The 12015-nt window shown below is 35.4% G+C and overlaps 1 protein-coding gene across 2 annotated transcripts in view; it reads right to left on the bottom strand.

Annotated features, from left to right (window-relative positions):
- The window catches only part of susd6 (sushi domain containing 6), a 42961-nt gene that overhangs the window by 2482 nt on the left and 28464 nt on the right, over positions 1–12015 (bottom strand). Inside the window, exons 3-6 of one of the 2 annotated variants that reach the window (XM_056481054.1) lie at positions 7327–7518; positions 6955–7149; positions 3887–4025; positions 1794–2215 (exon numbers count right to left, since the gene is read on the bottom strand). In XM_056481054.1, the coding sequence (XP_056337029.1) occupies positions 1794–2215; positions 3887–4025; positions 6955–7149; positions 7327–7518 (948 nt within the window). The remainder of the gene's footprint in view (positions 1–1793; positions 2216–3886; positions 4026–6954; positions 7150–7326; positions 7519–12015) is intronic. The other variant, XM_056481056.1, reaches the window with a different exon arrangement.

Genomic DNA, 12015 nt, shown 5'->3' on the forward strand with positions numbered 1-12015 from the left:
AAATAATATTTGACTAGATATTTTTCAAGACACTTCTATACAGCTTAAAGTGATATTTAAAGGCTTAACTAGGTTAATTAGTTTAACTAGGCAGGTTAGGGTAATTAGGCAAGTTATTGTAAAACAATAGTTTGTCCAGTACACATTAAAAAAAATAGCTTAAGGGGGCTAATCATTTTGACTTTAAAATGGTTAAAAAAAGCCAGAAATAAAACAAATAAGACTTTGTCCAGAAGAAAAAACATTATCAGACATACAGTGAAAATTTCCTTGTTCTGTTAAACATCATTTGGGAAATATTTAAAAAAGAAAAAAAAAAATTCTAAGGGGGCTAATAATTCTGATTTCAACTGTGTGTGTGTGTATGTATATATATATATATATATATATATATATATATATATATATATATATATATATATATATATATATATATATATATATATATATATATATAATTTTTTTTAGAATAATTATAAATGAACAAAGTTAATCAAAAGAACAGCATTTGTTTGAAACAGATTTGTTGTACTCTCCCATTCACTGTCCTCCACGTTTACCCAACTATGATGACTTCTGCTGCTGAGAAACTCGGAAATGTGAAAGGGGTCCATTGCAAATAATATAAGTATATATTATATTTATTTTGATATACATTTTAGAATATAAATTTTTGGTGGAAATTAAAACAAAGAATTATTGAAACGTATATCATACAAAATATAAAATGACCAATTATATGACCTTTTCATGGTATGACCAAATTATTTTTGTTATTATTATTATTATTATTATTATTATTAATAATATTATATAATGCTTACTTTTAATGCAGTAAGTAGTGTGGTCAAACGATTAATCATGATTAATCATATTTAAAAGACGCATTTGATTTATGTATACTGTGTTATTTATTATGCATATATTTGAGAAACTGTTTATATAGATATAAAAATATTGAAATTATAAAACAAATGATATAAATATAACACTTTTGTTCTGTATAGAAAACTACACAGTATTTATTATGTATTATTTATACATTTGCAATATAAGCTTTTATTATAGATGCTATAAATCAAAGGGTTTCACAGCCCTAGTAGTATAGTAGTAATGTACATAATATACAGTTGAAGTCAGAATTATTAGCCCTCCTGAATTATTAGCCCCCTGTATATTTTTTCCCCAATGTCTGTTAAACAGAAAGATTTAAGACATTTTTAAACATCATAGTTTTAATTACTAATTTCTAATAACTGATTTATTTTATCTTTGCTATGATGACAGTACATATTATTATTATTATTATTATTAAAGATACTAGAATTCAGCTTAAAGTGACATTTAAAGGCTAAATTAGTTTAATAAGAGAAGTTAGGGTGATTAGTCATCGTGATTAGGCAATTGGTTTATTCTGTAGACAATCAAAAAAAATTGCTTAAGGGGGCTAATAATATTGACCTTAAAATGATTGTAAAAAAATTAAAACTGCATTTATTTTAGCCGGAATAAAACAAATAATACATTCTCCAGAAGAAAAAATATTGTAGGAAATAATGTTGAAAATTCCTTGCCCTGTTAAACATCATTTGGGAAATATTGGGGGGAAAAAAATTAAATCATCAGGGTTATTAATTTTGACTTCAGCTGTATATTATTTTTTTATAATAAATAAATAAATGCATATAATATATTGTGAAATATATAATATAAAATGTATAATATGTTTACTGGAAAATATAGCTCATTTTGCCACTCATCACCTCTAGATCTAAATGTGCAAGTTGACTCACCATCGCCATAGTCTTCAGCAGAGGTGACTGAAAGCAGGCTGTGCAGGTCGCTGCTCTCGCTGCTCTGCTGGCGGTGAAGAGGCGCAGCGGCACCAGGCTGCTCAACAGCCCAGGAGGGAGAGGAAGAGGAGGAGGGAGAGGAGGAACAGGCCACCTGGTGAACCAGTACAGTCTCTGCGTGACAAGAGCTCGCAGCAGTGGAGGTGGAAGGAAAACTGTAGCTCGCCTGAGCCTGTTCCAGAGGTTCATGCAAAGGCTCAGCCTGAGGGCCCTCCGACAGCACGATCTGCACCCGCGACTCTGGAGGAGGTACAGAAGTGCCGCCCGCCCCGTACACAGCCTCTTCATAGGAGGGCAGCGACACCTGAACACCCCCCACCATCATGGAAGAGGGCTGTCCTGACACACCCTGCTCCCGGCTGCTTCAAAACACAGAGGGAAAGATGTGAGAATAAAAATAAAGCCTAAACCGTATCAAATCCTGACCTGCCTGATCTGATCTGTGGCTTACATCACAGCCGGCTGATTACGCAACAGCAAATTACTGGAACAACAGCGTCGTCGGGGATGTGCCCTATTGGTTCATGTCAAACAGTTGGAATCAGGATTGACTTTATCTGTGCTTGCTACCAAAATTAGTACACTGGTAACTTTTAAACCAGCCATATATGTTCTCAAAGAAACAAAAACAATGTTTGGACATCTGAACGAATGTCTTTGGATTGTATATCAAACTGAGTGGCATCTTTAAAAAAAACTTATATTACAAATGATACAATTGTATTATATTGTTTACAACTGACCAAAGTGAAGACAGAATTATTTAAAAACTATGGTTTCCATATATGAAGTACAAATTCATAGCTATGTGAAGTAGCTATGTTCAAGTATGTTACTGTAAAGACAAAAAAAGACTAAATATTGCTCTTTAAACTTCCTATTTAAAGAATCTAGAAAAAATATGTATGTATTGTGGGTTCCACAAAAAAAGTGAAGTATGTTTTAAACACTGATAATAAAGTAGCAAATCAACATATTCTAATGATTTCTCAAGGATCATGTGACTCTGAAGACTCTGAAGATGCTCTGTCGTCACAGGAACAAACAGCCAAGCAAAAGAGACATCTTTCTAAAACATTAAGCAATATTAGCGAATTCAAACTTGCAAGTGTAAATAGTGGCAAACATCAGATGTATATTTTCAGGCTCGTAGCCAGCTTATTGAAAGGGGTGGCTCTTTTTTCTGAAAAAGTGGACCATTTTGCAGTTATTTTCCATTCAATTGTGCATTTTAGTGACATTTTAAGAACTAATCTTTGCTGGATCAGCCTGTCGGATGGATCATAACCACAATTTTTCAGTGCAGAAAAAAAATTTTCTACAGTTTTGTCAAAGTGCTCACCATACTATTTTACTATGAAGGGTTTATTTACAAAGTTGGACTTAAACTAAATTAATCCCGCTTTATATATATTGTTATGAGATTATCATCATGAAAAAAACTAATAAAGAAAAAAACTTTAAATACAAATTTATTATCATCCATCATTTAAAGGAAATAGCAATTTGGTAAAACTTGTTTTAAAATAAAAACTGTAGCCTATGGGCAAATAAAAAATGGCTAGCTCATTAAACTTTCCTCAGTAAGAATTTGCCCACTTGAATAATTAAAAATTAAACTTGTCTTAAAGCCTGCTTCGATCTATAATTTTCACAAATTATGATGGCATAGCAGTCAAAAATGGGATAAATGAACTCATAAAGGGGTCAAATTCTGGACTTTGTCAGTCAGTCTTTCGAACCCCCCCCCCCCTAGCTATGGGCCTGATTTTAATAAAGTTTCCATTAAACACCCAAAATATTTATTTGGGCCACTATTATTATTATTATTATTATTATCCTCCTGAAGCCGTAATTAACTAAATAATTACCTAAATAATTAACATTAAGGTTTAAGTTTAAAATTAAACAGGCTGTGCTTGCCGCCGTGCCTTTAACAACTCCAAGTAAACACTCTCTTTCTCGTTGTGTTAATAAAACCATCGTTTTTGAAAAAGTAATACTCGTAGTTGTGAGAGGGAGACGGGCCTCACCGGCTATGATGGAAGGACTTAAGTTTGGGCTGAAGCAAAACAAACAGCACCACCAGCAGCAGGATGAGGGCAACAGAACTAGCAGTGGAGGCCACGATAGAGAGAGCTGGCATGGGCAATGAAGAGTGCTGCTCCACCCCTGGAACAAGAAAAAACATTTTCTTTGATTAATAAAGCTTAAAAACAGGTTCACAGTGATGTATAACTAGTTGTAGTTAAAGCACCACAGAAAAAATGTGATTAGCTTGCCAAACTGTTTATCTTGGCCTATTCTCATGATTTCAGAGGGACATGGAGTCATTTCTAAAGGTTGTGCTAGCTTCGTACGAAAATCGGAAAGTGTAGACATGGCAAGTAATTGCATGACGGACTGTGACTTCGAACATCAGGCTTATAACTATTCTGTCAAAATGTAATATTTATAGTGAAATGTGTGCTGCATCGTTTTAAACAATCCCAGGATAGGAAGAGCACTAAGATGTGTTGTTCTTTGACAGAGAAAGCAAGCAGGGTCATATTTATGCTAAATAATTGGTTTGCAGCATTTAAATAAATAGTGACTAGCTTGCTGTAATTAGTACTGTAAATACTCAGTAGTGTTGGATTACTATAGTTGATTTAGGTGGCTTTGGCTTAAGTGTGAGTTTGTTTTGTAAATACTTTTATTTTTTTAAATATATTTTAATATCATTTCAATATCATTATTTTGTGGGTCTTATTTAAAGTTTCAGTTCAGAGATAATTTTAAATGCATAGATACAGCACTAGTATCACAAAACACCCTAATGACACCCAACCTTACAAACTAGTTGGCCAATCAGATAAAAACCAACAAGAAAACTTGCACCCATCGTCTTTTAGGCCCCAATAATACTTGATAGACATTTTAAAATCTATAATTTCCCTACTTCTATCTACTGACAGTGTATCTCACGTAGGCATGGGACGATAACCGGTTTCAAGGTTTACCATGATTTGGAAAAGTCCAGGTTTTAAAACCGCTAGAATTTTCTTTCATACCGTTCCTAAGATATATGCAATTTGGTTTTTCTTGACTATTTTATTTCGTTTTTTAGGGCAACGGATTCTCCAGTAGAAAAGGACCCTTCACATCAAGGTCCACTTTTCAGCCCACGATTCAGAAAACATTTTAAAAATGATTTCCTTTAGCATCAACATCCAAGCATGCTTAGTTTATATCCACAGAAAAGATAGATATCCAAATATGTCTTTTAAAGTTGTTTTTGAAACTACTAAAGAGAGCAGAACTAAATGATTTATTTTAGTTATTTAGCCTGACATCTTTACTATTCCAAAATATTTAATGTTTCTTAAAATAAAATATATTGTATTCAATGTGGGGGGAAAGGTTGTTGTTTTTACAATACCAATACCGTTATACTGTGAAACCATGATTTTTTTTTATCTAAGGCAGGGCTCGACAATAAGGACTGCCTGATGGCCCAGGGGCCAGCATGCAAGACGCTCGGGACAGTAGACAGGATCAGAATCTTATACTGATTCATGCCAAATCTAAAGCAGGGGTGCCTGACAACTGAAGCAGTACTGGGTCGTGAAAGACCATGCTCTACATGCTTTATTGTTACCCCTTTAAGAACCGATATCCATATCTGTGCACTACCACTCATCTCCAATACTAGAAATTTAAATCTTCTGTTTTCTATGATTCTAGGAACCAGGTATGAATACCGCCACCGCAATCAGACACTGTTTATTTTGCTTAGTTTAGTTTACAATGCGGCAGGCGCCCATCTTAATTAAGATTCAGTTAATAGTACAGCATAAGTGGACAACAAATATCTCTCTCAATTAGTGATGGGAAGTTCGAATAATTTTACTGACTCTGACCTTTAAGTCTTGTTCATAGAGACAAACAAATCTTTTTTTGAGTCATTTCGTTTAATTTGCCAAAATATTGCTAAAATTTAATGAGTTGCTTTCAAATTCATCTACAACTACACCAAACGCTGATCACACTCCAAACAAGTCATAACTAGAATGCTATAAGAAAGAAAAAAAAATCATTTATTGTTTACTTGGTGTTTTGTCTATGATTATGTCAGCTCACCTCTTCTGACAGGTCTTCAAATTTGAGTGATTCGTTCATGTCACACTGACAGTCCCATATAAGCTTAACCAATGCACACAGTCTGAGCCGAAAGGAGCCATGATTAGTTCACCTTTCGATTCATCTGGTTATTGAGTGGTTCGTTCATCACGTGACAGCATGTAAAGAGAAATGACTCACAACCGAGGACTCAAGAAATCTTTTTCCGGCTCTAAATGTATATGTGGCTTCTATTTTTTATGTGATGAACGAAGGACTCAAATCGAGGACTCAAGAAATGAACAGATCAAATCTTTTCTTAAGCTCTAAATGCATATGATTGGCTTCTGTCATCCACGTGATAAACAAATTACTCAAAACCGAGGACTCAAGAAATCTTTTTCCGGCACTTAATGCATATGATTGGGTTCTATCATGCATGTGATGAACAAAGGACTCAAACTGAGGACTCAAGAAATGAACGGATCAAATATTTTTCTGGCCCTGACTGCATTTGATTGGCGTCTGTCTTTCACGTGATGAACGAACAACTCAAACCCGATAGAAGACTCGAAAAAGTAGCTAATCTTCTCCTCCACCTGCAAAAATGTGCATATGTATGCATGAATGAACGAATCACTCCCTGAAAGGACTCATCGTTCTGGAGTTTCATCGTTCTGGAGATTCATTCAAGTTCGACCCTTCACTACTCTCAAATATGGGGAGTTGTATTAATTTGTAGTTGCGTGCATGTGTGATACAAATTTAATTTCATGTACATACTTGCCAACACCTACCAACCAAAATTGGCCTCCCTGGTCTGCAAAAAATTATCAACCCTAGATCTAAAGAACTAAAATACGACTGTTTAACATATCTCATTCAAACCTCCATTCTCAAAGTTTTCCAAAAAGGAGGAAATCTGCCTATATGCGAGATGACAGCCAAATGTTCAAACGTCCGAGTGTGTAGATCAGTCTCCTGGTGCTGTGAGATGTACCTTGCACAGGATGACAGCTGATCTGCATGGGTGACTTCCACTCTCCGTTTTCACAGGTTCGGAACTGATAGCCTCCTTTCAGAATGTAACCCTCATCACAAAAGTACTCAATCACGGTACCCTGGGTCAGTCTGTGGCACGGCGACGGGTGGCAGTTGTATCCTCCGTTCTCTGGCTCACTTGGTGGCTGGCAGACTGTTAGAAGGGGGAAAAAAAGCTTTAAGTTAGAGCAACTAAGAGAAAGCAGAACTTCCAGGTAAATTTTTTTTCTACTCTGAAATCCATAATCACTGTAATTCCGCCATAAAACAAACACAGCATTAGCCTCTAAGGAAAAATAATATGGAAAAACAGACATACCATCATACGTACCATCATTTTTGATGCAGCGAGGTGGGTCAGAGGACCATTGGCCGGTGACAGTGCATGAGATAATGCTGTAGCCGTCCAACGTGTATCCTGGATCACAACTGTACTGGAGCAGCGTGCCAACAGAGAAGGAGCCACGGTTGGTTTCCGTCAGGTTCCCACGGCCATGAGGCACAACTGAGGGTCTGGAACAACCTGCAGAAACACAGAAAGAGCAGGGGTTAGCATTAAAAACACCAAACAGAGTTAACTTGTTCAAATTTATCTTGGCTTATGTTTACATGACAGTTTTCTTCAATAAGACTCTAGAAAACTAGGGATACAAATTTTGGCCGATACAAATAACCAAAAACTTTTTATATTTAGATCATTGCAAAAGCTGTAGCAAATTGAAATTCTGATGTGTGTTTTTTTTTTTTTTTTTAATGTCCATCTAGTTTTTAACTAAAACTTCTCTAAAGTGCAGATCTGCTCTGTGCAACAAGCCACATAATACTGAACACACCAGTCAATACTCTCATGACTGATAACAATAACCTTTTAAAATAATAATGAATTGGAAGATATCGATATAAAAAGAGAATATATTGTCCATCCCTACAGAAAAATAGTTTTTAAAAATTTATAAAAGTAACTCATTGACTAATTTAAGATAACAAATTCAACCTGATGAAAATCAGGTTCAGGTTGGATCTTTCTATCATTGTATGTGGAGTTGTCCTCTTATACAGCAGTTCTGAAACTTGATTAACCTGCAGCTCAACTCCATCTTTAACCTTTACTTGCTTACTGGGTCACAATGATGTAATTAGGCATGGGCCGGTATAAGATTCTGACGATATGATAACCTTAGATAAAAATATCATGGTTTCACGATATTGTGATTACTGCTTTAAAATATATATTTTTAAATGTCTGGATAAAAAAAAAAAACGAAAACTTTTTTACCCTTTGAAAACAACATATTTAATTTTTTGAAAGACTTATAATATTTTGGAGCAGTAAACATGTCAGGCTAAATAATTCAAATAAATCATTGACCTCTGCTGTCTTCATTAGTTTCGAAAACACTGATTTTTACATTTGAAAAGTTACAATATACTGTTGTCCAAAAAAAAAAAAAATGTAAATAATAAAATCTTACTCATACTTTAGGAATGGTGTTACAGAAAATTTAGGTGGTTTTAAAACCCTGACTTTTCCAAACCGCGGTATACCTTGAAAACGGTTATCATCCCATGCCTAGATGATATACCTTATAATTTTTTTGGGAACAGAGACCTTCGACATATTTTGGTTTACTTTGCTCGGAAATGTATTCTTGTAAAGTGGATTAATGAAGAATCAACCAGTTTAAATCAATGGCTGCTCCCAGTCTGCAACATAATCCCATTTGAGGCTCTCTCCACAACTATGAAGAACAAACTTTTACTATTTTATCGGACCTGCGATCTTTTCTTTGACTAGCTAGGAACCTCTAAGTCTCTAAGGGTGCTTTCACACCTGTAGATAAATTCTGTTCCGAAATAAGGATTAAAATCTTTACAATGTTGCACTTTGTTCTTGGTGCGGTTCGCTTTCACACTGCAAAATTTGTAAATGGACCAAATTAGCTAAGACATGCAAGTAAATTCTCGTCACATTGATTAGAGTTTCAGGGTTTATTTTGCAGAGTCCCGCTCACCTGTCATGCGTCCTTATTTTAATTCATGACGATGAGTCATAAAACCTTATTTTTGAATGGTGACACCCACAGACATCATCACCAAATATAAATCAGAGGTAAGATTTCTCACACATAGCCGTTGGCTCGAATAATGCATTATAGGCTTTACATTATAGGTTTTAAATAAGAGATAAATTAAGACTGCAGTTCGGTGAATTTTCCTAATGGATAAACAGTCTTGGTAATATTTCGGCATGCTTTCACTTTTGTATTCGACATGAAAAGCACATTTACCAGTAGAAATGATGACATCCCACTCTACTCATAATTCTCTCTGCATATAGCCGTATATGCCCATTACATATCCATAATACACTGTGATATAGCCTGGTTTGTTAGTTCGTTGGATCGTTTTGCTTTCTCACTACAACCAATTCGCTCCAGAATCTATTTCAATCAAGTCAAGATCACCTAATTCAGGCGATCTCGGGCCGATTGATTAGGCGTGGTTCCGAGCGCAATTTCTGGATTCACATATGCCAAACGAACCGCACTTACTGGGGAAACGCGCCAGGTTCTGAAACAAAAGTCTAACTGTGAAGGCACCATAAGACTAAAAGCTTGTCTGTTAGACTCAGACTCGACAAAAGAAATGTAATCTGCCTTTTTGTAAAATAATTTGATATTTTATGTTCTTAATTTTTTAAATTAAATTTATTTGTTTATTCATTTAATTCCAATTTAATTTCATTTATTATTATTATTTTTGTTATCATTTTTCATGTGGGGGCAAGATTCAAATTACATGAATGATGGATATTATCTTATTGTTCAAAGTAAATTTCTGACACGCACGCACGCACACACACACACACACAAAACCTGGTATTACCATGCGTTTTCAATGATCCGATCACATGCGGTCAGCAGCTTTTCAAATGCCTATGGACAAGCTCAAAATGATTTCAACCCCTATTTCACATGTATTCAATGGCGAAATAAGCAGATCTTATTCTTATGCTTGTTTATAATATTATATCCTCAAGTTAGTTCACACAAACTTCCCCCACATCACACACTCATAATGTCCAGCCTTCAGATGCATAACAAAGTACTCAATTTCTGCCCTCAAGCTGAATGGCATAAAACCAACGGTGTCTCTTTCCTTCTCATTTTCCCTGTCTTTCTCACACAAGAGAGAGAAAAAAACACATTTCCTGAGCCTCTGAGCCGGAGCTTCATTCACACAATAGATCACTTGAAATGCGTAAACATGTTTATCCCCTTATTACATTTATCCAGCAGAAAGAAAGAAAACAACTCAGACAAACAGGGTCTGTTTGGAGAGACCCCTACGATCACAGTCTCTAATCTGAGCTTTTAACATGTCGTTAAAGCTGCGATCAGCCGATTATGGACTCAGGGGTTGGACATACAGCTTCATCTCCTGTATTTTTTTTTTTTTACATGAGGGAATCAGTCAGGATATAAACCACAGATGCAGAGCTTCACAATCCATTATATCAAACATGTACAACATCTGTAAGCAGTTGGATTTTTTAGGGGAGCTTCTATGATCTGTATTTTGTGGAAACAATTTAATGTACCACAATGGCTTTTAAATGTGAAACAACAAATTAACAACTACAAAAACAAAAGTAAACAAGTATAAAAATATCAATGTATTTTGACTAAAAACCAAATTCATGGCAAGAGAGAATTTAGTTCAGAATATTAGGATTATTTTTTATTTGGGATGCTTCATTTAGGATTTTTGCAGCCGATACTGAGTTCCAATTCTGATGCTTCAAGCTTTATGTAACTTTGCCATTGCATAAAGCATCATTTTCCTCCAAGTATGATACTTAAGTGGAGATCTCTCCTTGCCTAAGATAATATTTATAATAATAATAATAATAATAATAATAATAATACATTTTATTTAACGTGCCTTTCAATAAACCCAAGGTCACTGTACAACATACAGTGCATCTGGAAAGTATTCATAGTGCTTTATTTTTTCCACATTTTTTTTTGTTAAAGCCTTATTGCAAAATAGATTAAATTAATTTATTTTCTTAAAATTCTACACACAATACACCATAATGACAATGTGAAAAAAGATTTTTTTGAAATTGTTGCAAATTTATAAAAAAAAATAATACACCTGTCTATATAAGGTCTCAGGGTTGACAGTGCATGTCAAAACACAAACCAAGCATGAAGACAAAGGAATTGTCTGTAGACCTTCGAGTCAGGATTGTCTTGAGGCACAAGGCTGAGGAAGGTTACAGAAAAGTTCCTGCTGCTCTGAAAGGTCCAATGAGCACAGTGGCCTTCATCATTCATAAGTGGAAGATGTTTGGAACCACCAGGACTCTTCCTAGAGCTGGCCGGCCAACTAAGCTGAGTGATCAGAGGAGAAGGGCCTTAATCAGGGAGGTGATCAATAACCTGATGGTCACTCTGTCTGAGCTCCAGTGTTCTTTTGTGGGGAGAGGAAAAACCTTACAGAAGGACAACCATCTGGGCAGCAATCCACCAATCAGGCCTGTATGGTAGAGTGACCAGACTCGACCAGACCAGAGTGTGTAAGATTTTGAGGATGTAAATGAATTTAGTCCATTTTGGAATAAGGCTGTAACGTAAAACAATGTGGAAAAAGTGAAGCGCTATGAATACTTTCAGAATGCACTGTAAATATACACAATTCAATACTGAAAAAATAAACAGACAGTATAAAAATAGGGAAAATTATAAAATACAAGGACATGATACAGAACGTAGTATGCAGTTACAAAGAGTAAGTTATTTTGAACAGATGAGTCTGGATTTAAACAGAGGGTGAGAGTCAATGTTGCGGATGTCAGGAGGAAGAGAACTCCAGCGTTTGCTCCCTATTGTGCTGAGACAGGCAGAGGGAACAGAGACTGAATGGAGGAGGAGGAGGATCTAAGGGAGCGGGAATGAGTGGTGATATGGAGGAGATCAGACAGGTAAAGTGGTGCGAGGTTATGGATGGCCTT

Source organism: Danio aesculapii, chromosome 20 (genome assembly GCF_903798145.1).
Source record: "Danio aesculapii chromosome 20, fDanAes4.1, whole genome shotgun sequence".
In the NCBI taxonomy this organism is placed as follows: Eukaryota; Metazoa; Chordata; class Actinopteri; order Cypriniformes; family Danionidae; genus Danio; species Danio aesculapii.